The sequence below is a fragment of the Monodelphis domestica genome, chromosome 1, assembly GCF_027887165.1.
Source record: "Monodelphis domestica isolate mMonDom1 chromosome 1, mMonDom1.pri, whole genome shotgun sequence".
NCBI classification, from domain to species: Eukaryota; Metazoa; Chordata; class Mammalia; order Didelphimorphia; family Didelphidae; genus Monodelphis; species Monodelphis domestica.
Window position 1 is genome coordinate 213628374 of NC_077227.1, and position 27811 is coordinate 213656184.

At 34.0% G+C, this 27811-nt stretch overlaps 1 protein-coding gene across 16 annotated transcripts in view; it reads left to right on the top strand.

Annotated features, from left to right (window-relative positions):
- Positions 1 to 27811, top strand: part of HEATR5A (HEAT repeat containing 5A) — a 186207-nt gene that overhangs the window by 127555 nt on the left and 30841 nt on the right. For 8 of the 16 annotated variants that reach the window (XM_056810409.1, XM_016427533.2, XM_056810408.1 and 5 more), the window contains exons 20-29: positions 637 to 826; positions 2630 to 2799; positions 8343 to 8369; positions 10607 to 10745; positions 16910 to 17089; positions 18669 to 18908; positions 22008 to 22189; positions 22928 to 22996; positions 26563 to 26742; positions 27415 to 27649. In XM_056810409.1, coding sequence (XP_056666387.1) covers positions 637 to 826; positions 2630 to 2799; positions 8343 to 8369; positions 10607 to 10745; positions 16910 to 17089; positions 18669 to 18908; positions 22008 to 22189; positions 22928 to 22996; positions 26563 to 26742; positions 27415 to 27649 — 1612 coding nt within the window. The remainder of the gene's footprint in view (positions 1 to 636; positions 827 to 2629; positions 2800 to 8342; positions 8370 to 10606; positions 10746 to 16909; positions 17090 to 18668; positions 18909 to 22007; positions 22190 to 22927; positions 22997 to 26562; positions 26743 to 27414; positions 27650 to 27811) is intronic. The other 8 variants (XM_056810414.1, XM_056810416.1, XM_056810410.1 and 5 more) reach the window with 1 other exon arrangement.

A 27811-nucleotide genomic window follows, 5' to 3' on the forward strand; every position in this document is an offset into this window, starting at 1 on the left:
GCTCTCTGTGGCCTGCAAAGATATGTTTAGAGGGCAGGTGTCAGCTTGGAATAATTTTCAGCATTGAACAAAAAGTACCTATAATAAGATACTACTGGTCAAAGGCCATAGGGAGAAAGTTGAGCATAAACTAAGATCCATCTACACCATCCTACAAGTGTTGGATAAGTTTTCAATAGCAGATAATTCATAGAGCAAGATGAAAATAAAGGGAGACTGTTCCCATCACAGGTTCAAGTAACATGTGATAATGATCAAAAGCATATAATAGATAATTCCTAAGGAGTTTTTAAAGAAGCATTTGACATCAGAAAGAAAGATATCACCTGTATACCCAGTTTATCTGGCACTAGCACTTAACTTTTCTGCATTTTACTATGAGATCCTAATAACCCAGAGCTTGCCTGCACATTGACTGAAAGAGCTTTTGGTGATGAGATTGCCTGAGGAAGAAAATAGCCTGGAATTTCATTTTCAAATTTATATATGTTGTTCATGATAGATGTGGGGATAAGGAGCTTTTAGGGAATCTATTTCTTTAAAACAGGTATTTGATCTATTATTTAACATTACTACAATTTCTTAAAAAACATTATGTTCTTTGTTATAACAGTTTTTTTTCTTCTAACTTCTTAGACATGGGCCCTGCATTCTCTATCACTGATAATTGATTCTTCTGGTCCACTATACCATGTACATGTGGAATCTACCCTCTCTCTTATACTAATGTTGTTGTTGACTGTTCCACCTACTCATGCTGAAGTTCACCAAAGTCTTGGAAGATGTTTGAATGCACTTATCACCACATTGGGTCCAGAGTTGCAAGGTTTGAATAGCTACTTTTTAAATGATTAGTTCATAAGAAAGTGATAATTGGAATTTTTTAAAAAATCAATACATTGTATAGTAAAATATTGGATTGCTTGTTTTGCAATGTTCTCTTTTACCTTTTGGAGAATCATGTAAACTATTGCAAATTTTTAACAATAATGTAATGTGAGAAAGCATCCAAATGAGAAATAAATGAATGGGTCCCCCAAAACTAATATATTCATTTCAGTCTGTTTAAAACCAGAGGTATGAAGTTTTAGTAGTAGAAAATACCTTTCAACTAATGTAGTATATTTGCTAACAACTCAGTGCTAAGGTTATCTGCTAATCCATCCCCAACTGTCCAGAAAAAAATTTTGATGTGACCTTCTGGTACTTGACTGTTGATATCTTTTTTTTTTTACTACTTAATGTAACTTTTATTCCATTATGATCTGAAAGTGATGCATTTAACATTTTTTATGTAAGGTTTTTTTTTTTATATTTGGTCATTTCCAAACATTATTCATTGGAAACAAAGATCATTTTCTTTTCTTCCTTCCCCCCACTCCCACCACCTCTCCCATAGCCTACGCGCAATTCCAATGGGTATCACATGTGTTCTTGATTCAAACCCATTTCCATGTTGTTGGTATTTGCATTAGAGTGTTCATTTAGAGTCTCTCCTCAGTCATATCCCCTCCACCTCTGTAGTCAAGCAGTTGCTTTTCATCGGTGTTTTTACTCCCACAGTTTATCTTCTGCTTGTGGATAGTGTTTTTTAGATCCCTGCAGATTGTTCAGGGACATTGCATTGCCACTAATGGAGAAGTCCATTACCTTCAATTGTACCACAGTATATCAGTCTCTGTGTATAATGATTTCCTGGTTCTGCTCCTTTCGCTCTGCATAACTTCTTGGAGGTCGTTCCAGTTCCCATGGAATTCCTCCACTTTATTATTCCTTTGAGCACAATAGTATTCCATCACCAACAGATACCACAATTTGTTCAGCCATTCCCCAGTTGAAGGGCATCCCCTCATTTTCCAATTTTTGGCCACCACAAAGAGCGCAGCTATGAATATTCTTGAACAAATCTTTTTACTTATTGTCTCTTTGGGGTACAAATCCAGCAGTGCTATAGCTGGATCAAAGGGCAGACAGTCTTTTATCACCCTTTGGGCATAGTTCCAAATTGCCCTCCAGAATGGCTGGATCAATTCACAACTCCACCAGCAATGAATTAGTGTCCCTACTTTGCCACATCCCCTCCAGCATTCATTACTTTCCTTTGTTATCATGTTAGCCAATCTGCTAAGTGTGAGGTGATACCTCAGAGTTGTTTTGATTTGTGTCTCTCTAATTATAAGAGATGTTAGAACACTTTTTCATGTGCTTATTAATAGTTTTGATTTCTTTATCTGAGAACTGCCTGTTCATGTCCCTTGCCCATTTATCAACTGGAGAATGGCTTGATTTTTTTTACAATTGATTTAGCTCTTTGTAAATTTGAGTAATTAAACCTTTGTCAGAGGTTTTTTGAAGATTGTTTCCCAATTTGTTGCTACCCTTCTGATTTTAGTTACATTGGTTTTGACTGTTGATATCCTATTGAATCGGCCTCTTATTTCCTGAGTAATTTAGTATTTTTATAAACCAAATAACATCTACAAATTTTATAGAATAAAATTTACTTCAAGAATATTATTCTTTTAAGATAGAAATAAATGAATTTCTCCTTTTTGTGCATCTTAATAATGAAGTGGCATAACTTGAAACATTATGGACCCAATTACTAAGTTTTCTCTTTTCATTTTAGGTAACAGTACTGCAGTTTCTGCCTTACGAACATCCTGTCTCTTGGGATGTGCAGTGATGCAGGATAACCCAGATTGTCTTGTTCAAGCTCAAGCCATCTCTTGTCTTCAGCAGCTTCATATGTTTGCTCCACGTTATGTCAACTTATCTAGTCTTGTCAGCTGCCTGTGTGTAAGTATACAATTTTAAATGTACCATTTGGTTCTTTGAAATTTTATAAAATTTATCCTAAATCATTTTAAGTATTCATATCTATCTTAAATTATATTAGTCCATTTTTTTAAATCATGCTTTCCATCTTGTGCTCAGAAGCTCAGGGCTTAAGAGATCATTAAGCCAAATATTTTAAATATTCATTCACTAACCAGATATGTGTCAAGTGGCTACCAGGTACAGGGCAGTATACTAAGTCTACAAATATGTATGAAGTGTGATACTTGTTCAAAGATCACTTGTCTTAAAGTCAGAAAACATCAGACTATTAGCTAGACTAAGTCACAGCCTGTCTTAGCCTCAGCTTCTTTTTTTTTTTTAATTTGATCATTTCCAAGCATTATTCATTAAAGACATAGATCATTTTCTTTTCCTCCCCCCCACCCCCCATAGCCGACTGGGCATTACATGTTTTCTTGATTTGAACCCATTGCTATGTTGATAATATTTGCATTAGAGTGTTCATTTAGAGTCTCTCCTCTGTCATGTCCCCTCAACCACTGTATTCAGGCAGCTGCTTTTCCTCAGTGTTTCTACTCCCATAGTTTATCCTTTGCTTATGAATAGTGTTTTTTTCTCCTAGATCCCTGCAAATTGTTCAGGGACATTACACCGCCACTAATGGAGAAGTCCATTACGTTTGATTATACCACAGTGTATTAGTCTCTGTGTACAATGTTCTCCTGGTTCTGCTCCTCTCACTCTGCATCACTTCCTGGAGGTTGTTCCAGTCTCCATGGAACTCCTCCACTTTATTATTCCTTTTAGCACAATAGTATTCCATCACCAACATATACCACAATTTTTAGCCTCAGTTTCTTAATCTCTGAATTAGAGATGATAGTATTTACAATACCCACTTCACAAATTTGTTTTAAGTTTTTGTTAATATTAAAGCAATATAAAAATATAAACTCTTATTAAAAATAAGTTATATGTCATTCTCAACAAAAAATAATTTTATTAGGTTTCTGAGTATGCTTTCATAGCATATCTGTTATAACAATACACGGGGAATAATCAGATAGTACTATTCTTTAAAGGAATAAAAAAAGGTGTTGGATATTATTCATATCCTAATTTGCTTTGAATTTTGGTTTCATGTTAAAAAAATTTATTACATGAAAACTTGTCAATTAATCAGACTTAATTTGGTTTAACCTCAGAATAAGAAATATGTTTAGTTTTATATTCTTTAACAAATCTGTGAATTTGAAGTTAAAAGTAAAACATAGAATTTTAGAGTTGTCAGGACCCTTAGAATACATCTCTCTAGTTCAGGACTTTAATTTTACAGATAAAGTAACAGAGGAAGTAAAAGTAACTAACATTCCACAACTATTTCTGGTTGGAACTGGAACCTTTTTCCCTGACTTCAGGTTTTGATATTGAGTTTAATTTGGACATATGTCCCTCTTCCTACAAACCAAATTACTTCTTTGAATTGTGCTAATTGTTCCCATTGATTATAATATTTCAGTTTCATTCATTTCTTCTTACACCAGTTTTTATAGCAGTGCTTATATTTCAGCAACCAGACTGACATGGGCATCTCCTCTACCAAGAGATCACAGTTCCTTTCTGCCTTAGTTGTTACCTTCTTGTAAGCTGCAATGACCAAAGCAAATCATTACCTTATGCTGATAAATCTGTCTAGACTTAGATAAGTTGGTCCTACTGACTTAGAATCAGTAATTAAACCCATATTTAAAATATTTTCCACTTATATAAAACATAGCTTGTGTTTTACTGATATAGGGATTAACTAGACATTATGATAAAACATTCAGGTAGAACTCTGGTTTAAGTTTGGGAGCAAACCGTATTAAAAAAGTCAGACTCTTTATTGCTTCAGCCAAACAACTCAGAAAAACTAATCATATGCAAATAGGACTTTATTTTACTTGAAGAGTCACCATAGACATAAAACTGTCCTATCTTTTCACATTTGAAAAACCATTTACAAACTCCATTCTTAGAATAGTATTGATCAATAGTCATCGTCTGCTTATTTTGATTTTATTTTATTTGGGCATTGATTAGGAATAGTGCCATCCTTTTACTTGAAAAGCATGAGAGAACCTTCTTTTTTTTTCCAAACTCCAACTCTAAATTACCCTCTGATTTGCTTTTTTTTTTTTTTAATCCTACTTTTAAGCTGCTAAAATCTATTACAAGGGGCAGATAGGTAGTTTAGTGGATTGAGATCCAGGCCTAGAGACAGCAGGTCCTAAGTTCAAATCTTGCCTCAGCCATTTCCCAGCTGTGTGACCCAGGGCAAGTCACTTGACCCCCATTGCCTAGCCCTTACTACTCTTCTGCCTTGGAACCAATACCCAAGATGGAAGATAAGGGTTTAAAAAATAAAATAAAATAAAATAAAATAAAATAAAATAAAATAATAAATTCCATTAGACGAAATTATGCTGCCTAGATGCACTAAAATTTTACATCATCTATTATCAATTAGGCCTTAAATGTTGCAGGACAGGCCTTTTATTGTTCCCTGATTGACTCTTTATTATACTCTTCATAGTGGATATTTCAAACCTTCTTTGTTACCTCAAACTTAATATATCTCCCTTTCAGCAGTGTTCTTTGCCTCCTACTTTACTAAGAAAATAGAGTTCATCACTTCATCAATTGCTGGCAACTTTATCTCCCATTTTATAGTTCAAAACCCTTCTTTATCATCTATTCCTTTCTCTTTTGAGCCAGTCTCTAGTGATGAACTAGTTCTATTCTTTGTCTTGGCCAACCCTATTCTTTCTCATCTTCTCCAGGAACTTACCAGTCACCCCCTTTCTCTCATCTTTGTTCTTATTTTTTAACTTCTTCCCTGCAGCTCACAAACACACTCTTATCTCACCTATCCTTAAATAAACAAACAAAAAACCTTTCTTTTCACCCTGCCACCATATCAAGATATTCCACTCTTTTATATCCAAACACAATGAAATCAGGTTATCTATTCCCATTGGATCCTCATCCTGACCAACCACTCACTTCTCCATTTCTACTTTTGATCACTGTTCTTCTGTGACTGCTCTCCCCAAGGTTTTTAAAAAAATCTCTTAATTGCTTAATATCATGACTTTTTTTAGTCCATATTCTTCTTGATCATTTTGCAATTTTTGACACTATTGTCTAGTCTCCTACTTTATGTAATCTCTCCTCCATATATTGTCATGATACTCTTCCCACTTGGATATACTTGTAGTTCAGGCTTATCTCTTTTTTCCTATACTACTACAAGAAATTCCCAGTTTGACACTCTGCTTCTAGTCTTTACCTTCTCCAGCTTTTCCTTCCAATAGTGACCAAAATAGTCTTATGAAAGCACAGGTGTCACTCTTCAACTCAAGAACAAATAGCAATTCCTTGTAACCTCTAGTATATTATATAAAATATAAAGCCTAATATTTAATGCATTTATGATATAGTTCTACCCTGCCTTTCTCTGAAAATTTATATTACACCTTTACATATATTTTTCTGCCCCCGTTAAAATAACTTATTTGCCAACCTTAACATTCTGTGTTTCACCTCCATTTCTTTTCACTGGATTACTGGAATGGACTCTCTTTTTTAGGAGAACTTTCCCCTCATTGTTAGTTCTCTCTTCCTCTCCACACTATCTTATATTTGAATGTTGAATCACAGCAGAGAATTTACACTAACTCTTTGGGCTTTTTAGATATTGTCTTTCAGAATTTTGTTTTTGTCTACTAACAGCCTATCACAGTATCTTACATATAGTAGGTGCTTAATAAAAAATCTTTAATTGAAATGGGTTGAGTTTATGAACTATTATAATATCCTTTTAAATTTGCCACTTGAATTCCTTAACATAGTGGAGGCAATTCAGAAATGCATAGTTAGACCAAGTATTTTGGTAAACAAGGACCAATCAAACCCAGTTATTTTCAATTTAGTTTATATAGCTATATGCAAAAGTGTCATATAAAATAGACAAATAAACCACAATCTTTGTCATTAGTGAGTTTACACTCTAATTCTTCTTTGACGTTTTCCAGATAGAGAAAAAATATACTAAGAAAAAATAAAGAGACTACTGACATGGCCAAATTTTTACCATAAGTTGAAAGTTTAAATGCTCAATTACAATTCTTCTCTTTTTTTAACTTCAGAATTTTTCTTACATTTTCAGAAATTGTGTCCAAATATTTTACTACAACATTAATTTTTAATCATTATGTATTCTTAAAGATTATTCTTTAGTTTGTTATTGTGGTTTTCAATTGAGTTATGATTGATAGTAGAATTTCTAATTTTCAAGTTATGTTTGTGATATAACAAAATTATTAGTGATATCAGCTGGAATTAATTATTTTCTTGTTGATAGGCGTTAGTTTCAGGTTTTATTTTTGTCATGTGAAAGAGAGATTATACTTGTCCCACTTGTCTCCTAACAGGCAGAACTAGAAGCAATGAGTGGAAATTACAGAGGTGAAAATTTAGATTTGATGTCAGAAAAAACTTCCAGCAGTTAGAGATGTCCAAAAACTAAAATGTGCTGCCTTGGGAGATAGTGAGTTTTCTTTCTTCCTTATAAGTCTTCATGAAATGGCTCACTTACTATGTCAAAGTGGTAGTCCTCTTGGGAATACAGGAGGGACTAGGCAGCCATTGAAGTCCCTTCTAACTTTGAAAGTCTGTGATTCTGTGAAGATTTTTATGTTTTATATTTGTTTTGGGTCTAACTATGTATACAGAATACATTCCATTCACTATGAGAGAAAATATCCTTCTAAGTGGATAATATTTAACCTCCGTCGTGAATTTTACCTAGCTCTACTAGATAGTCAACATTTAATTTTAAAATTCTGCTTTTAATTTTAATAAATCTATAATTAACTCTTGATTACACAAACCATAATATATCTCACTTGCTAGAGGGGGTGGCTGAGTGGCTTAGTGGATTGAGAGCCAGAACTAGAGACAGGAGGTCCTGGGTTCAAATTTGGCCTCAGACACTTCCTACCTATGTGATCCTGGGCAAGTCACTTAACCCCCATTGCCTAGCCCTTACTACTCTTACAACTTACTTACAACCATTGTTGGTTCTAAGGCAGAAGGTAAGGGCTGAGATTTATGAAATGATATTTATATATCATTTGCTAGATATTCTGGCACATTTGTACAAAATTCGCACAAAAGAAATTTTTTTTCGTCTGTTTTAGATAATGAGGCTTCACCCAGAAATTAAAACTTTGTAAATACATAGTTCTTCTATATTTTTCTATTAATTTGGTAAATTTATTTTGCATTATTCAAGTTTCTACTTAGTTGAGCATTTTCAAGATCTTTTACCTTTTAATATGGTGAAATCTGAATAAATAATTTGTGGGATATTTTTGAAATGTGGCTAAGTAAATCTGAATGATATTCAACAATATTTGTTCTCAATATTGTCAACATCATCCTGGTGTTTATCTTTTGGTTTTGTCATGACCAGTTTGTCATTTGTTTTTGTGCAGGAGATCTTGTTGGATAATTCTGTGTTGGTAGGTCCCTGACCCTTGACTCTTGGTTTTTGGAGAGTGTGAAGTGCTGTCTGTGTTGGGTTTTTGTTGTAATTGTTCTTGTTTTTATTGGCATCTTTGTTCAACTAATCGTTAATGCAAAATGCAATATATGTGTAGCATGCTCTATGATATTTGTTTCATGGCACCCTAAAGAAACCTTTCCAACTTTGTCTAGCTGGTACATTTGTTCTTTTTATCTATTTAATTTTGCATCAGTTTGACTTTATGTATTCATTGCAAAAAGGAAATGCAGTTGTAGTTTAATTTATGTATTTTGCTTGCTTTGTTTGCCTTAGCCCCTTTTCTTCCTTTTCCCACTTTAAATGCTAGAGAATGACATAGCAATACGAAGCCTGATTTGCCTCATGTGGCATCCTGATTTGGGGTGTTCTTTTCTGATTAGTTGGCAGTCATTTTAAGCATGCCCTTACTGGGAAAATGTGTGACCAGCTTAAATAAGCACTGTATTGGTCTTGCTTATATGCTTAAAAAATCGATTTAAAATAACTTACCACTAATGTTGTGAGATCATTTTAAAGATTTAAAATATATTTTCTTAAGTGCATAAATAATCCTGGGCCTGAAAAGTGTTGTTCCATTTGTGTTTTAACATTTTCATTAGCTCATGAATTCATATCCTTGACATATTTAATATAGATGATGGGCATGGTAATAGTTCAAGTTTTTTCTGCAAGAGAAAATTCACTCTGGTGGAGTACTTTATTCTATCAGTTCCCTTCTGATAATTTTGAAGAAGTACTTTCATTTTAATGGTCTCCCCTTTAAATATTCTTTACAATTATTTTCTCTCTTTTTGAGTCTGAGCCAGTAATGCCATGCCTTATACCTCTACCAATCTGAAACAATTTTTTCCCCAAGAAATACTTACTGTCTCATATTCTTTCCCCCTTCACAAAGCCCGATACTCTCAACAACTAATTTACCCAACCTATTCCTATTTTCCATCTTTAACCCAACAGCATTCCTTGTGGTACTCTGCAAGAATTATGCTACCAGTTCCTAAATTTTGCTTTGGGAACCATTATTCAAAGGGACATTTTAACTGTTTTTAATCTATGAGTACTCTGGTTATATTAAAGTAAATTTTATAAGTATTACTCTTTTTACTCTGTTCCCTCCACTCATGGAATCACTCAAATTAAAATCTTTTCCTGTTACTGGAAATCTTGGAATTCGAATTGGTAAATTAAAATGTATTGAAATTATTCTGCGTTATTTACTAGACCCATAAATAATGCTTAAATTGTCTTACACAATAAAGAATAAGAAATTCAGTTATAAAGGGGCAGCTGGGTGGCTTAGTGGATTGAGAGTCAGGCCTAGAGATGGAGGTCGTGGGTTCAAATTTGGCCTTAGACACTTCCCAGCTGTGTGACCCTGGGCAAGTCACTTGACCCCCATTGCCTAGCCCTTACCACTCTTCTGCCTTGGGCAGAAGGTAAGGGTTTAAAAAAAAAAGAAGAAGAAATTCAGTTATTTAGATGTTGAAGGGGAAATATTTGGAAGCTAGTCACAAAGTTGTTGCTATATCTAACTACCTGACCTTTTCCTCTTTGAAAAAATATAGTCTTATTGTGGTTTGGGGATAAAAATGCCTCTGCTTTTCTTTGAAAATGCATTTACATCACACTAACTTAACATCTGTTTTAAAATTAATTGCTCATTTCTGAATGATATGTATTAGACATATACAAAATACCTTAAACAGAAATGAGCTTGTCTATTAGAGTCTTTCTAAAAAATACTTAGACACTATTGGGATGAACAAATATCAGGGCAGGTAAATATTATATATCCTGTACAAGAACAAAAATATCATGACTACTATATAAAGAGCAAATAATTTGTTTCTTATCTCTTTTTTTCTATTAGTCATGTGAGTTCTTTGCTATTTTAAACTATCATTCACTTGAATTTGTTCTGCTTTTCCAAATTGTAGTTTTGATATTCTGATTATTATATACTTATCATACATTGTATACACAATTTCTAAAGCTGCTTCCAAAAATTATAAATAATAGGAAAATTAGCATTGTAGTCTTAGGGAATATCAGATGCCACATTCTTATGTTTAACACAGTAGTGGTAGAATTTGTTAAAGTCAAAGAGGGGATCAAACATAATACTTATTCAGACCTTGGTAGTACCTCCAAGAATTTAAGCCTACTTATGCTTTGTGTATTGGATATTTTTAGGTGAATCTCTGTAGCTCCTACTTGTTACTGAGAAGAGCAGTCCTAGCTTGTTTACGTCAGATTGTGCAAAGGGAGGCAGCTGAAGTTTCAGAACATGCTGTTATTCTTGCTAAAGACAGCAGAGAAGACTTAATTCCAGGTAATGTCTATTTCCCAAGTAATACTTTACTGAGTGAGTATCATCTATTATCTTAAATGCACATTTTTTCTAGTTTTAAATTATCTAGACATGATTAAAAGCTTTTTAACTAATTAGTTCATAGTTTATAGCCTAAAACAATCACAAGAAGCAATTCCTATAAAAGTCTCCATTGGGAACATCTAACAAATATGTAAATTATGTAAGACCTTATTTTTTTTTAAAGAGCTTTAAGATTTGGGGGTTAAATTGGGAAAACAGTTTTATTGGCCCTTAAGTTATATTTTAAAATATGTATTCTATTTTCAAATAATAATGTGAGTGAATTGAATTGCAGATAAAGATGACTTAGCCTGAAAATAATCAAAAGACTAGGTTACTGTGCTATGCTGATTTTCAAATTGCCTTCACAATTCTTAAAATGTCACAGACTTTTTAATAACCTTCCCACATTTGCTCATATCAAAACTGTAATGCATTAGAACACCAGTCACAATTTTTAATGTATAAATTTAACATTAACATTGTAATTTCATTTTTTAATCAAAGCCTGCATCCTAACTTGAATTCATTTAATCCTGACTGATCATTTGTGTTTCTAGTACAGATTCTTTTACAACCAAACACAAAAGTTATTAGATAATCCTTCTAGGAATATACTTTTGCCAAACATTATAAAATAAAATAAATCTTACTGCCAAAATATACTGCAACTTCTATCTACTCAAGCAATATACTATTGATAATGTTTTATATTTCATTTACAATTCACTGATAAAATTCCTAGAATTATTGAATATATCCTTCAATAAAATAATAAAGCACAAAATAAAATCTTACTGCCAAAATATACTGCAACTTCTGTCTACTCAAGCAATATATTATTGATAGTGTTTTATATTTCATTTACAATTCACTGATAAAATTCCTAGAATTATTGAATATATCCTTCAATAAAATAATAAAGCACATTTTCCTCTCCTTTCATGAATGAACAAAATCTTAGATCAAGGTATTATAGAAGTTAATAGTGACATATAACACAGACAGTTTCTACAGTGACATAAAGCAAGTTGAGGACAATACCCATATTCCTTTTAATCTCTATAAGTTCTGTCCTTCAGCAAACATTTCTAAAGCCCATACTGTGCATAAAGCATCATGGTAGGTTTTAGACAACTAAAATTTTTCCTATTCTCAAGGAGCTTAAATTTTACAGGAAATAAAACTTCAAGATCAATAAATATGATTAATGTTATTGTAAATATAAGATAGGAATACATGGATAATCCACACAATATTCTTGGAATATTTGAAGAGTGGAATAACATTTTGAGTGCTGGTGGCAGGGTGACTGTCTTGAGAAGATGGCAAGTGAATTGAGCTTTGACTGGAAATAAGAATTTCGAAAGGCAACAATGAGAAAGGAGTGTATTTTAAGCATGGAAGATGTCCTTTGTGAATACAGAGATAGAAAATGACATATTAAGTTCATGGAACAATTAGTAGTCCAATTTGGAGGCAATATAAAGAATAAAGAGGGATGATGTGAAAGAAATAGAAAAGCAGTACTGGTAGAAAATTTTGACCTCAAGGCAATAGTGAGTCACTTAAAGTTTTTCAGCAAAAAATAAAAATAAAAATGACATGATCAGACCTCTGCCTTATGAGTATCTCAGCATTCTATGAAGTCTGGAGAGGGGAGAACCTGGAAGCAGAGTAACCATTAGAATATTATAATATATTATAAGGCCTGTACTAAGGGAGTAGCATTGCCAATAGAGAAAAGATAATAGCTGCAAGAGATGATGTGAATAGAGAATCAGTTAGACTTAACAACTGGATATAGGCAGAAGAGTAATTAGAACGAATAAAATAAGGATTTGAGGTTTCTAATTTAATTAAATACAATAGAAAGAAGAAAATTTTCAGTGGAGGGAGTTTAAGAAGATAAGTCCCTTTTGGACATTTTGAATTTGAGTTACTATCAAGATACTACTTGGAAAATATCTATCAGATAGTCAGAAACACAGAACCAAGATATTTTTAAGCTATATTAAGAGATGCATAAGTTCCAGGACTGGGGAGATAATAGTTTTGCTGTACTTGTCAGACCACATGTTGAGTATTATTTTCTAAAGAAAATGTTGATAAGCTAAAGAATATCTAGAAGAGAATAAATAGTCAAGATCCTTGATATTATGTGATATGATTATCAGTTAAAGGAATTAGTTATTGTTTTAGTCTAGAAATGAGAAAACTTAACTGTCTTTACATATTTGAAGGTTGACTTTATGAATTGAAATTAGGACTAGATTTATAGATTTCTCAGTAATCTGCATAAAAATGACGACTATATGACTGAGCAGTAAATAAGAGTTAGCTTTACTCAGATTTTTTCAACAATTAAGAAATAACATATAAATTCTACCATGTGTCTTGGGGGAAAAAAAGACATAGAACAGAAAAATATTGAAAGAAATCACCTGAAGAAGCTTATGATTACAAATGTTGTAAAAAGTAAATTGGGAAGCCCCTGAAAGATGGATCAAAGTTTAATGCGACTTGACCTAACAGGATGCCTTCCCTCCAAGACAAAATGGATGTCTCTCTCTGCTCCATTTCTGGATGTAACTGGTGACCAAAACTGTTTTCTGTGACTTGGTCTGGAAGAGTAGCTTCTATAAAACTTAGGGAACAAGTTCCCTTTCTGGGCCCCCTAAGCTGGATCAGCTTAGTTTGTGTGATAAAGAGGTTACACAGCAACTGTGTCAGAGAGAAACAACACCTCAAGGAGAGAATGATGGTTTGCTACAAATTCAGCTTCACTTTGCTTCCTGAGGTGAATTTCCTCTGACCCAGACTTGCTTGAGAGAGAGGGAATGTCGGGTGATTGAGACTTGGCTTAGCTCAATCAAATGCAGACCCTCTCTCTCCAAAATCCCTCTATCTGGTCCCCTCATATCCTAATAGTTAGATCTGACTGCTTTTCAGGAGTTTCAATATTTATTTAAAAGGTAGCAAGGGTAGGTTAGGGAAAAGAATCTAGGAGCCCTGACTAATACCCACAAAGAGTGACAAAGTTTAGGCTTCGGCCTCAGCCAAGGCCCCCATGAAAAATCCTGTCTGATATAGATGTTCCCTGTCAATAGGTAACCCATGGCTAAATCAGTGGAACAATAGTCTCTTGGCTGTTAGCAAATCAGGTTGTGGGAACTTCTGCTAGCTCTGGGGCCCTAGGCATATTCATTTTGGATATATTCATATTACCTTGAGTATAACACATTAATTTTTCACTCCACTATAATTATGTATCGCCTCTTTTCCTCCTGCCTTTTCATGTTATCTAACTTCCTATTACTAGTACCAGACCCCAGTAAAGGGGTCACCATGTCATCCTCCCCCTCCCCCACCCCATGCCAACCAGATGACCAAAAGATTTGTTGTCCTCCTTTCTCCATCCCAGTGAAGTGTAATTAAGATTTCTACTCCTTAGTTAATTATGGGCTTCCCAAAAGACCAGTCCTACTTTTCAGAAAACCCTGTGAACTTATATTATACCTTTCCCCCTGCCCCAACATTAACTAGACCATAGTAAGAAACTTTTCTCTTACCTCCTCCTGAAAACTCAGAAACCTCATGGACAAAATACAGAGCTCATTGGTCAAAGCAAAAATACTCCAAACAGCCATAAAGTTAGTAATTAAAATACTTAGAAACCACTATCAGTACCTCACAAGATTTGGCAGTTGCCATTTTTTTGGGTAGTAGAGCTTGGTATTCAGCATTGTAAAAGATGAAAATTTATAACCAAAAATAACCAGTAAAATTAAGTATAATCTCAAAGGGGTGAAATGAATTTTTAGTGAAAATGTATATATGTCCAAGTATTCCTGATAAAAAGGCCAGACACTTTGAAATATAAGAGAGATTGAAAGAGAGAGAGAAATATAAACTTTTGATCTCTTGGAAAGGCTTATGTGATGATGAATTCTTTAGTGCTAATAAGGGGAGAATAAACAGTTGCCCTCTCAGAGATATAAAGTCTTCAAGAATAATAAAGAAACTATGCCAGGTGGAAGGGAGAGAATTCAGTATCATGTAATAGAGGTGAATGAGATAAAAAAATATACCAACATGGAGGAAAGGAAGACATCCCATTAATCTCACTTTCATTCGAACCTGATAAAAGAAGATAGACCATATTCACATTCACAAAGAGCATGGTACAGAAATGCATTAAACTGAATAGAAAAATAGGCAGAGAAAGGGAGAAGGTGGAGGATGTCATGAGGAAGTTCAGAATAGAGGAGGGAACTGTCTTAAGCAAAATAAACTGTACCCTTGTGATGAGGAAAATGAAGGGAAGGTTAAAAGATAAGGAAAAGAGGTGGGTTTGTTTGTTTTAATCTGTGGTCAAGTCCAAGACAAGTAAAAGTAAAGAGCATCTTAAAAACAGATATCATATGTAAGTCATATGTGTTAGGCAAATTCCTCATTACCTTCTTCTATTTTGGAAAGAAAAGGGAGGGGTTAAAGGAGAAATTAGAAGGAAATGCACAACTGTCATAAATGATTATTAATGGGATGAGTTTATACATAAAAAACAGAATAAGGTAGCATAATGGCTTAAGGAGCAGATCCAAGAACATGTTGTTTCTTGGAAATACTCTTGTAACATAAAGATCACATAGAATTAAAATGAGGGGCTGGAGCAGAATCTGTTAGGCTTTAATGAAATTTTTAAAAAGCAGCATAAAAATCAGACTTTGCCAATGAAAAATAGGCAAGATTAAAAAAAGATAAGCAAGAAAACTATAATATACTTAAATACAGTATAGATATAAACATAATATCAATACTTAATATAGGCACTCTGAAAACATATTATCTAAATACTTAAAAGAAAACTTCATCAAATTGCAAAGAGAAATAAAATGTTACATTGCTATTAGGGGAGAGGCTATAAATTTATTCCTTCAGACTTTGACAATTCTAACAAGTAATTAAAAAAGAAAGCAATTAAGAGCCTGAATAGAACTTTAGGAAAATTTGTGATGGTAAATTTCTGACATGTACTGAACGGAAATAGAAAGGAAGTAATAGAAATAATGGGGGAAAATCATTGAAGAAAATAATCGTAATAAGACAATATATCAACACTTATGGGATACAACTAAAGCAATCCTTAAAGGAAATTTTGTATCTCTAAATACTTCAATCAACAAAAGAAAGATGAATGCATTGGATGTTCAAATTTTAAAAAGAAATTTTAAAGCAACAAATCAAAAATAACATTTTCAAAATTAAACAACTGAATTGATAGACAAAACTAGGATCTGATTATTTTTTATTAAAAATAGGTAAACAGTGAGTCTGATTTTTTAACAGACAAGAAAAACAAAATGTCTACAAAATAAATATCCTTAAATTGGGGGATAATCAAGCAAATGGTAGTACATGAACGCCATGTAACATGATGAATACAGAGAGGCCATAAAAAAGACTTAAATGAACTAGTATAGAATAAAGTAAGCAGTCAATTACATAATATACATGATACTACAACAATATAAATTGAAAGAACAATAGGCAAAGAATAATAAAAATTACATATAAGCATATCTCCCAAAGAAGAGATATGAGAAGATACCCTTAGTCCATTACTCTTCTGCAGAGGTGAGACCTATGGGTATGGAACATTGCATTTATTGTCAAACTTTTTTAATGTTTTGATCAGTTTTTTAGTTTTATTTCTGTTTTCTTTTAAAAATATTGTTATATGGGATGGCTTTATTAGGCGAACTAGAAGAATACTTGGGGAAATTTGGCAATATAAAAATAAAATGTATGAATATTTTAAAATAAATGTTTATTAAAAGAAAATCCAATATAAAATAAGAAACAACTAATAGAAACCTCTTTAATCTATACAAAAGGCATTCCTCAATGAAAGTACTCCAAAATTGCTCTGTAGAATCATTTTCCAGCCCAAAATATCACCAACAAACTAAAATAAACCCCAATGATAAATGAGCCACAGTAACTGAACACTTGATTTTGCCAAGACTTACATAAATAATAATTAAATAACTGAATGTGTGCTTCTGATATAGCAGTTTTGTTTTCTGTGTTACTCAGATCATGGATTTTCTTCTTATCAGATGCTAGTATCCGAGAAGTGGGCCTTGAGGGGGCACTGTTGAACTTACTAGATAAAGAATCTGATCAGAGATTGTGTCAAGATATCAGAGAGACCTTAAGCCATATGATTACCTCAATGGCAGTGGGAAAACTTTCTTTTTGGCTAAAACTTTGTAAAGATGTCCTTGCTTCATCAACTGGTGAGTGTTAAAACATTCTTATTTCAATAATAAAACTTTATTATATATCTATAGGGTTAAAGTGGATTCTTTCTGAAAATTTAAGACTTCCTAATGTAAAACATTGGCAACATCCATAAAATGTTACTTAAAACTTTGTATCCATTCCAAGACAGAAGATTAGTAAGAGCTAGGCATTTGGGAATAAGTGACTTGCTTAGGATCACACAGTTAGGAAGTATGTGAGGTCAAATTTAAACCCAGGACCTAGCTCTCCATCCATTAAGCCACCTAGATTCCCCAATAAGCCAGAATTTTTTTTTTCAGTCATTCTCCATTTCTTGGCCACCTATTAGAGCTTTTCATTGTCACAAAAACATTTCTTCTGTAGATCTGACATATTTGGTGGGTTCTCAATTAAGAACCACTTTAGAATAAAATGATTATTTGGTAAGATCTGTGGGTCAAAACTTTTGAAAAACTTAACTTTCCTCATATAATTCCAAATAAAACACATTTTAATATATTTTTATCCTTTTATTGGATGAATATTATTCCATTTTTAATTTTTGCTTATTCAGGTTATGGTACAGAGATTAATGAAGCAATTTTTGTGAAAAAAAAAATTAGAGAAAAGACACCATCCAGTTAAAGGAAGCTATAGTTTTATCTTTTTCACAAATTCAAATATCCCTTCCCAAAAAATTAATGTATCTATTTCTGATGTTCCCCATTTTAAATGGGATACTATATTTAAAGTGCTAAAGAAACTATATAAATATCAGCTATAATTATCTTTATTTTTTCTTACCCATCTAAAACTCAATTTTATCTGTCTTGCTGCCCTTTTATATGTTCTATTGATGCATTTTTTTTGCATCAGTAATCTCTGGATTTCCCTCATTCTCTCATTCAATGAGCCTACCCATAAATGAAACCAGCCCAACATGGAGGATCAACATTCTGCAATACTCCATACTAATTCATTGTCTTATTGAATCTATAATTTGAGTTTTCTCTTAGCCTTTAGTTATTTTTCAGTTCTTTAAAACGGACTTTATTCTTTGTGACATTTTTGCTATTAAGATGAGTAAAGTCAACAAGCATTTATTAAGCATTTGCTCTGTGCCAGGCTTTGTGCCAGGGCCTATGGATACAAATAAAAACAAAAAGAGTTTTCTCCTACAAGGAGCTAATGGGACAAAAGTAAATATTGACAGATTATATTTACAGAAAGAAAAGTAAATTTCCTTTCATGTAATCTAACAAACAACTTTGGGAGTCTTTACAAAAGAATCATCAGCCATATTGTAATAGTCATGGCAGTAGCAAGTCAGTTCCTTCTAATGGCATTATTAATTTATAAATGTAATAGATGCTACCTTTCACATTTAACTGTACTGTAGTTATTTTGGCAAATGACATCTCTTGTGATTATTGTAATTTCTTTGCCTAGCTAGACATGTCTTTTGCATTACCAAAAGATGCATAAATTATAAAAGAAATTGCTATTCTAGTTTTAATTTTCAGACTTTTGTAACCTTTTAAAATATATTTGAATCAGTTATAATGTGCCTGTTTTTTCCTAATAAAAACATAGATTTTACAACTGTTGCTTCTGTGGACACAACTCAGGAGGATGAAGTAGATAAAGGAGATGATGCTTCAGTCCTAACCTGCCGAAATGATGAGAAATACCAGCCTATTGCAAATCCACGATGGTCTACTAGAGTTTTTGCTGCTGAGTGTGTTTGTAAAATAATTAACCAGTGTGAGAATTCAGACAGTGCTCACTTTGACATTATTTTGGCTCAAGAAATGAAAGAAAGGGATTCACGAAGTGAGTATACAACAAGCAAACTGTTAAAATGATATTTGAAGGGATACACTGTTCTTTTCATGTGTAATTTAGTGCCTGATTTTCAAAACTGATACTTAAAGGCATTAAAAATAAACTTTTTGCTACTAGACATTCTCTAATGCCTCATTATGAGAAATGGTAGCCCTGAATTCTTGAAGGCTATTCCAACAAAGTTTAAGGTTAAACAGATCCTTTTAAACTAGAATGGCTTCAAATATAGTCCCAGTGAGGGGATAGGAGGGGGACTCAGTCTTGGTGGGGCAGGCACAGCATTTGGTCTTGAAAAGGTTCTAAAAGGTTCACTATCACTGCACTAGGGCAAGTGGAGACTCTAGACCAATATCTGATCAATGCAGGATGCAAGAACAGATGCTCACTGGCAGCTTTGAAGTGCGCAACCCATTTTCTGACTTCCTTTGTTTCAATTAAAATCTCATGTTTTATAAGAAGCCTTCCCTAATTCCTCTTAATTCTAGTGCTTTGACTCTTAATTATTTCCTATTTATTCTTATTTAGCTTTGTATAGATTTGTTTACATATTTCTCCTTTGTCAGATTGTGAGCTCCTTGAAAAGAGAGACTGTCTTTTGCCTCTTTTTTGTATCCCCAGAGTTTTAACACAGTTCCTATCACTTGGGGGGTCACTTAATAAATAGTGATTAATTAGTTGAAGTAGTAGACTTACTTTCCTAGTTCAAAAAACTAGAATGTTTAGAAACTTTGGAATTCAAACAAAGGAATTAAGAGCAACACCAAAAGGTTCAACATAAATGAACAATCATAAAGTAGTAAATAAGGATAAACTACTCACATTCTAATGTGAGGAGATGATACCTGTGACCCAAGGGAACCCTATCATCCTCTGTTGTCATACAGAGTCTCATTAGACAAGACCTGGAAGTGATCCATGCTTTATCTTGATCTCATGAGAACAGTGGAAATGGGAAAAGGAAAACATTTGAGGAGGAAGAGAAAGAAAGTTAGGGAAATCTACCTCACATAATAAGGGCCCACAAACAGACATCATATTTCTTTAAATAAGGAGGAAAGGGTGTGGAGAACAGCTGAACCTTGAACCTCACTCTTATCTGTCCTGGTCAAAAGAAGGAATACATACATATACATGAAAACAAACACATATACAGACACACACAGGTGCACATGTGCACATAAAGAGAGTTGGGTACAAAAATATATTTCAGGAAGGAAAAAGAAGGGTTGATTTGAGAGTAGAAGAAAAGATTTACAGATAAACCAAAATACTTATAACTCTTTCTGAGGTAAAAAAGAATGAAAATCTGAGAGACTGCTATCTATTGGAGAAATTAACAAGTTATAATTTATGAATGTGGTAGAATACTATTTTGCTGTAAGAAATGATGAAGGGGTAGTTTCAAAGAAACCTCAGAAGACTTGTATGAACTGATGCAGAGTGAAATAAAAAAGAACCAGGAGAACTATTTATATGATGACAATATTATGGTAAAATCACACAACTTTGAAAGAATTAGCAACGCTGATCAACATAATAAAAAAAAAAACATGCTTCCAAAGGACAAATAATGAAATATACTATAAACTTCCTAAGACTCAAAGTGAAAAATGAGACAAATTTTTTTTACACATGGTCAGTGCAGAAATTCATTTTATTTGACTATACATATTTGCAATAGGTTTTGTTTTTTATTCATTCTCAATGGATTTGGAGATTTGGGATTTAGGTGAAAAGTGACTTTGCTAATAAAAACAATTTTTAAAAATCAATTGGAAATTTATTAGGCCCCTAATATATGTCAAGAGCAATAGTAAATCTGAAGATTTAAGACAGTTTTATTTATTCCAAAGCTACCAGTTAATTATAGGACTTCTTCATATCAAAATTATCTGGCTTTACATAGAATTTAATAGTAGCCCTAATCTTTTTATAACTGAAAAATTTTTGGATGGATACATAATGCTGGAGTTGATATAAGAACAAAATTATTTTTATGATTTCTGAAGCTAGATAGGTAACTTTTTGTAACTGTGTCCCTTGTAAGCATTCTTTTCTGTATTTCTGAGAGCCCGTCTGGGGAAAATGGAATATAGACTGCTTATTTGCAAGTGAGCAAAGTATAGATTTAGAAGTAGAACAGAAGTTGGCCATCTAATCCAAATTTCTTATTTTACAGTTGAGGAAACTGAAGTCCAGAGAGTTTAATTGACTTGCCCAAAGTCACACAGTAAGTGGCAGAGAGAGGATTTGCACTCAGATCTCTCATTCCAAAGCCAATCATCTTCCCATTGAAGAATGATCAGTCCACATTCAAGAACTATAAAAATCTATTAGAAAACCATTAGGACTGTTAGCCCTGAACAAAATGAAACTGTCACTGTTGAAGATGATTTCTATTGACTTTTAAAGTCATAAGGCTGATTGTTTTCCAAGTTTTCTCAGAGGTTCTTAACACTTTTTCTGTCATGGACCCACTGACTGCTTTTTTGCATTCTGATGAAGCCTATGGCTCCCTTCTTAAAAGAATGTTTTTAAATTAATAAAATGCATTGAATTATGAAAGAAACTAATTACCTTAAAAGTTATAATAAAAACATTTATGTACTAGGGCCTCAGGATAAAAACTTCTGAAATGTATTAAGAAGTAACTTTTTACACAATTTACTAATAACTATTTTTCAAAGGTGTTAATATTGTAGCTTGATTTTAATGGGACCGGTATTTGATCAGAATTTATCTGGTCACATGTAAATAGTTTTATGTACATATAGAATTAATTATATTCATTATCTCTAATTTGGGGGGGGGGGGAAACACTATCTTCTTTGTGGTATAGTCCTAGGGAAAAACAAACCAAAATAATTATTTCCACCTTCTTTAATGAAAGAAAAATTAGGTGAAGAAGTATTTGAGAGAAAGAGAGAGAGAGAGAGAGAGAGAGAGAGAGAGTGTATGTGTGTGTGTTTGTCTGTGTCTGTGTGTATTATAAAACAAGAACAAAAAGGTATTCATATATGAGAAATTAAGTATCAAAACAGCACAATTTTTACCCCTGAATAAATGTTTGTTTTCTTTTTGTATCAGATGATTTTTTGGTGTTACATCTTGCTGACTTGATCCGAATGGCTTTTATGGCTGCTACAGATCAGAGTGACCAGCTCCGTCTGTCTGGTCTTCAGACACTCTTAGTTATTGTTCGGAAATTTGCAACTATTCCAGAACCAGAGTTCCCAGGTCATGTGATTCTGGAACAATATCAAGCCAATGTAAGATATTTTGTGTTAGATAACCTAAAAAAAATATTGTCATAGTAATATCCACAGTTCCCTAAAACTAAGTGGCAATATCATGATGAATTTTTTATGTAAAGATGAATGGCCTACTAAAATATCAAAACCTAATCAGTATAGGAAGGTTAGTTGTAATAAAATGGAGCTTCTATAACAATAAGTCTGGAAAAGAAATTTAGTAAATTAATTGTCTAGTAAACCTAAATAGTTTATGTTGTTCTTTGATGTACAAAAAGTTTTTATAACTTTAAATATTAAATTAATGTGTTAACACTGCTTTATTCTTTTGGTTTGTGAAATAATCTACTGCTAAATTCATTCACAAAATGTCCAGGCAGATAGTAAATCATCCTAACTGGTAAAGAAACTATTTACCCTTTCTTCAAACTAATTGTATTTATAGTTGTCCTAGGAAGATCATAACCTGTTTCAAAATCCTTAAGTAACATTCATCAAAGAAAACTTCCTGCTATGATTCAGAGATAGCTACTGATGACTAGAAATTAAGGAGACTAGTGCAGTTCACCTCCTGGTTAGCATTTTTCAACTCTTTCCAGTAGTAGATAATGAGAAAGCTAAGGAAAAAGAGATGGAATGGGTCTGAAATTATTTAAAAAAAATTTTTTATAATGAACATTTTAATGGAACTTAACCAATAAAAGCCCTCTTCTCTTTGTAAATTGATATTTGCAATTTTGTGTGACATATTATCAGGTGGGAGCAGCACTTAGGCCAGCTTTTACTTCAGATACACCACCAGATGTGACTGCTAAAGCATGTCAGGTAAGTGCTTCAAAAGACAAAACTTTGAAATTAGAAACCTTTTCAAGATAGAACTTCTCCTATACATATTTCAGTTGCTGAAACTTTTTAAATATACTTTTCTAATTATTAACATTGCTTCTTCCCCCCTTTGAATACTTTGTCATCATATTTTCATTAAATTATCCTATGTTAGGTTTACCTCTTTGAATTCTTATCAGATGGGATTACAGTGCTCCATGTTTTAAGCAACTATCACTATAATGTTTAAATGAAGTTAATTTTAAATTGAAGTCATCAGATAATCTTATATATCAAAATTTATTATATATTTATATATAAGAAGTAATTCGAGTTAGAGTTAGCATATATGAATTAAGTCTACAGAACATCCAGAAACATTTAGGTCATTAGTTTCAACTCTTTGCCAGATATTATCAGAATTTGTAGAAGCAACAAAATTGAATGATTCATGGTAGTCTCTCGGTGACCGAGAATGACTATTGTCTTTGTGCAGTTTCATCTACGGTGTACCCTCATATGGCTTTGAAGTCCAAAGACTGAGGTGCAAAGTTTGTGGCACATGGGGCATGGAACACCAGTTGTTACGGGAGGTGCGGTTGTGGCCTGGTGTCGGCGTTCACGCACAACAGCAAGACGTCGACGTCGCTCATCTTCAAAGGTGGTGGTTAATGTGGGTTCGCCAGCTGCTTCTGACAGAGTCAGCGAGTTCTAGTTGCTTTGGTGTAATGCCAGCCCACTTTAAGTTTGACTTTAGCTCATCCTTGAATCTTTTCTTTGGTCGACCTTGTTTCCTGAGTCCAGCTGACAGTTCACCATAGAATACCTGTCTTGGTATTGGCTGTGGGTCCATGCGGATGACATGTCCAGACCATCGTAGCTGGGTTCTGAGGACCATTACTTCGATGCTGGTGGAGTTGGCTCTGTCGATGACTTCCTGATTGGTGATTCGGTCCTGCCATCGGATCCTCATGATTGACTGGAGAGAGCGTTGGTGGAATTGCTCCAACTGCTTCATGTGCTTCTGGTACAGTGTCCATGTCTCGCAACCGTATAGGAGTGAGCTGAGGACCACTGCATTGTACACTTTGAGCTTCGTCGCAGTGCTTACACCACTGTGTTGGAGGACTTTGGAGCACAGTCGCCCGAGTACCTGGCTGGCCTTTTGGATCCTGGCATTTATCTCGTGGTCTAGGGACCCGTCGTTGGCGATGGTGCTGCCCAGGTACTTGACAGTGTTGACGTTAGAAAGCTGCGTGCCATCGATTGTAATGCACGGCTGGTTAGTTGGTCTCCCTGGTGCAGGTTGGAACAGCACCTCTGTTTTTCTGAGGCTGATAGTCAGGCCAAACAGTTTTGTTGCGGTAGAGAACCTGTCCACAATGGTTTGGAGATGATTTTCTTGGTGGGCCATGAGAGCACAGTCATCTGCGAAGAGAGCTTCCAAGATGAGTCTCTCTGTTGTCTTTGTTTTTGCAGTCAGGCAGCGAAGGTTGAATAGTGAGCCATCCAGTCGGTATTTGATGTAAACGCCCAGATTTAGATCCATCACAGCATGTCGTAATACTTGGGTGAAAAATAGGTTGAATAGTACCGGAGCAAGGACGCAGTCTTGTTTCACGCCATTGGAGATGTTGAAGCGATCAGAAGTCTCCACCAGATAGAACTTCCCCTGTCATATCGACATGAAAGAGCTGGATTAGTTTGACAAATTTTGCTGGGCAACCGAGCTTGCTGAGGATCACCCACAATGAGTCCCTGTTCACTGTGTCGAACGCCTTTGTCAGGTCTATGAAGACAATGTAGAGACTCAGGTTCTGCTCAAGCCATTTTTCCTGCATTTGCCTCACTGTGAAGACCATGCTGATGATGCTGCAATCTGATCGAAAGCCACATTGTGATTCAGGCAGGTTCTGCTCTGAAACAGATGACAGGATTCTGTTGAGTGTAACACGGGAGAGGATCTTTCCAGCAGTGGAGAGTAGTGAGATGCCTCTGTAGTTGTCACAGGCTGCTCGTGTGCCTTTGTTCTTGTATAGGGCTACGATGGAGGCATCTCTGAGTTCTGGGGGCATGTCTGCCTCTTCCCATATGCTGGTCAGCACTATGTGGAATGCCTGAAGCACCTTTCCATTTAAGGCCTTGTACACCTCGGTTGGGATCCCGTCTTTACCGGGTGCCTTGCCTGCACTCATTTGTTTAATGGCTTTTTGGACTTCCTCTATTGAAGGAGGGATGTCAAGTTTTTCAATGGTGCAGTTTTGGGGGATCTGGTCAAGGGCGCTTTGGTCAACTGAAGAAGGTCGGTTGAGAAGCTGACTGAAGTGTTATTAATAATAATAATAATAGTATTAGACTTTTATTCAGAACCTATGTTCAAATCTTGCTTCTGCCACTTACTATGTGATCTTAACCAAAATTATTTACCCTATTTGAACTTCATTTTCCTATCTGTATAAAATAAAATTCATACCTAAAATTGATAAGTTTAAGTTTCATACCTTAAAAAATGGTGATTTTTTTTCCTTATTTCTCCCCATTGAGGTTCTGTTTCAGAGGTTCATCTTAGCAATTAATTGATCAAAAGATAACTAACTAGCCAGAGGGAAATAAAGAAATGAAAAGTTAAAATAATGCACAAACTAGGAAATCATTTCTTGAGCAGATAGATAGACTTTTTCTAAATTATATCATCATTAATGACTTTTAATTGATTAAAAACTTAGAACTATATGGTTTACCAGGGATCAAATTCCTATTACTTATAATTCGAGCTAGGTGACAAATTCATTTCTCAGACACTTACTCTCTGTGTAACCCTAGGCAGGTCACTTAACTCTGTTTGCCTCATTTTCCTCATCTATAAAAGGATCTGGAGAAGGAACTAGCAAACCACTCCAAGATTTTTGCCATTTTGTTTTTCTTCTTCATGTCTGACTCTTCATGATCCCATTTGGATTTTTTTTAATCAAATATTTAAGTTAATAAGTTTCTAAGGTCAGCTTCAAACTAGGTCTCCTGCTAGGATTGGCACTCTGTACACTCCACTACCTAGCTGCCACCTTACGTTGCCAAGAAAACCCCCCAAAGTCAGGCACAACTAAAACAATTGAACAACATGATTTGAATGTTTTTCCCCTACCAAATCTTAATTGTTAAGCATATGTTTAATATGAGAGTTATACTAAAAATAGAATCTTAAATAATAAACATATTCCATCAAGATTAGAAATTTCTCTTAAATGTTAATTTAGACATTTATATATTTACCCTCTTTAGAAGCTCTGATTGCTTCCCCCCCCCATATTAATGACCTTAAGAAACTCTTCCCTTTATAGTTTTTAATCCTCTTCATTACAATCACTACATTCATTCCCTTAATTTCTTCAGCTCTTAAATTGTGATTTTCAATTAATTATTATGGTTCTGGCATTGACACCACCTCCAATTTTGTATAATACACTATTTTCAATGAACACGTTCCTAAGATCTAAATAAACACCACCAAAAATACATTACATCATTTATAATTTAAAAAAATAAAGCACATCTTCTTAAATTGCTAGGTTTGCAGTGCCTGGATAGCAAGTGGCGTTGTAAGTGATCTTAATGATCTCCGAAGGGTGCATCAATTGCTTGTGTCATCTTTGATGAAAATACAGGCTGGGAAAGAAGCCTTGAGTCAATTATACAATGAAAGTGCTTCTGCTATGGAAATCTTAGCTGTTCTCAAAGCCTGGGCAGAGGTTAGTACTTTTCCATCTTTTACTCAATTTTCAAAGATTGTCTTTTTTTATACATTGAAACATAAAATGTAAAAATATTAGCTGTTTGTGTCATATGTATGTCAATTCTTTATGATTTAAAAAATCATGCACAACACTGGGAGTAATTTGTGTGTCATGGAAAATTTAGCCTTCCATATTCCTGCTACCAAGTTAAAACAACAATTTTTTTCCACTATCTGCTATTTTAAAAAGGGTTAGATGAGGATGTTCTGATAGAAGTAATAAAATCAATTTTTATGGTAACTTTCAAGTAAAAACTTGCTATAGAAGGAGAAAGTTCACATTTCCCTGTGTGATCTGCCAACTTTATAATATCTAGAAAATTCATACTGTGACATTTTTTTTCAATTGATAGGGAATTTAACTTGATAGGCACATCTCAGTGATCTAATTTGGGACAATAAGGTAAAATATGAACAGGCACTCTTTAAGTGTTTGATATGTAATTCCAAGCAATATGCTAAGAGTTGCAGATATAAGGAAAAAGCCAAAACAGCCCCTGCTCTCATGGAGCTTAAAAAGGTCACTACAAAATTTTCTTTCTAAAAATTATAACTCAGAGTATATATACTATGGTAATTTTTGAAACCACTTCAAAATTTTCCTAATGACAGATTAACTTCATCACAGGTTTACATAATTGCTGTAGAGAGACAGAAAAAACAAACTGAAAAACAGAAGCAAATCACGAAGATTGTCAGCCCCATGGAGGAAAATGCTAGAGATGTGTCATCTTCCATAGATGGACTTCTTGGTTTAGTCCAAACAGATCTTGGAACACTAAGCAAACTTTGGCTTGCTGCACTTCAAGATTTTGCTCTCCTAACTTTGCCTTCAGAATTTGCTTCCCAACTTCCTCTGGAAGGTAAGATAGCAAAAATCTCCTGGTAATTGGTCCCTAAATGTCAGTAAACAATATTTTTAAAAATTCTTCATCTGGCAAGTTATTATACATTTATTTTTCACCTCTTCATTGCTAGATAAAAATGGCCTTTTCTCGGTCCTCATCCTTCTTAACCTCTCTGAA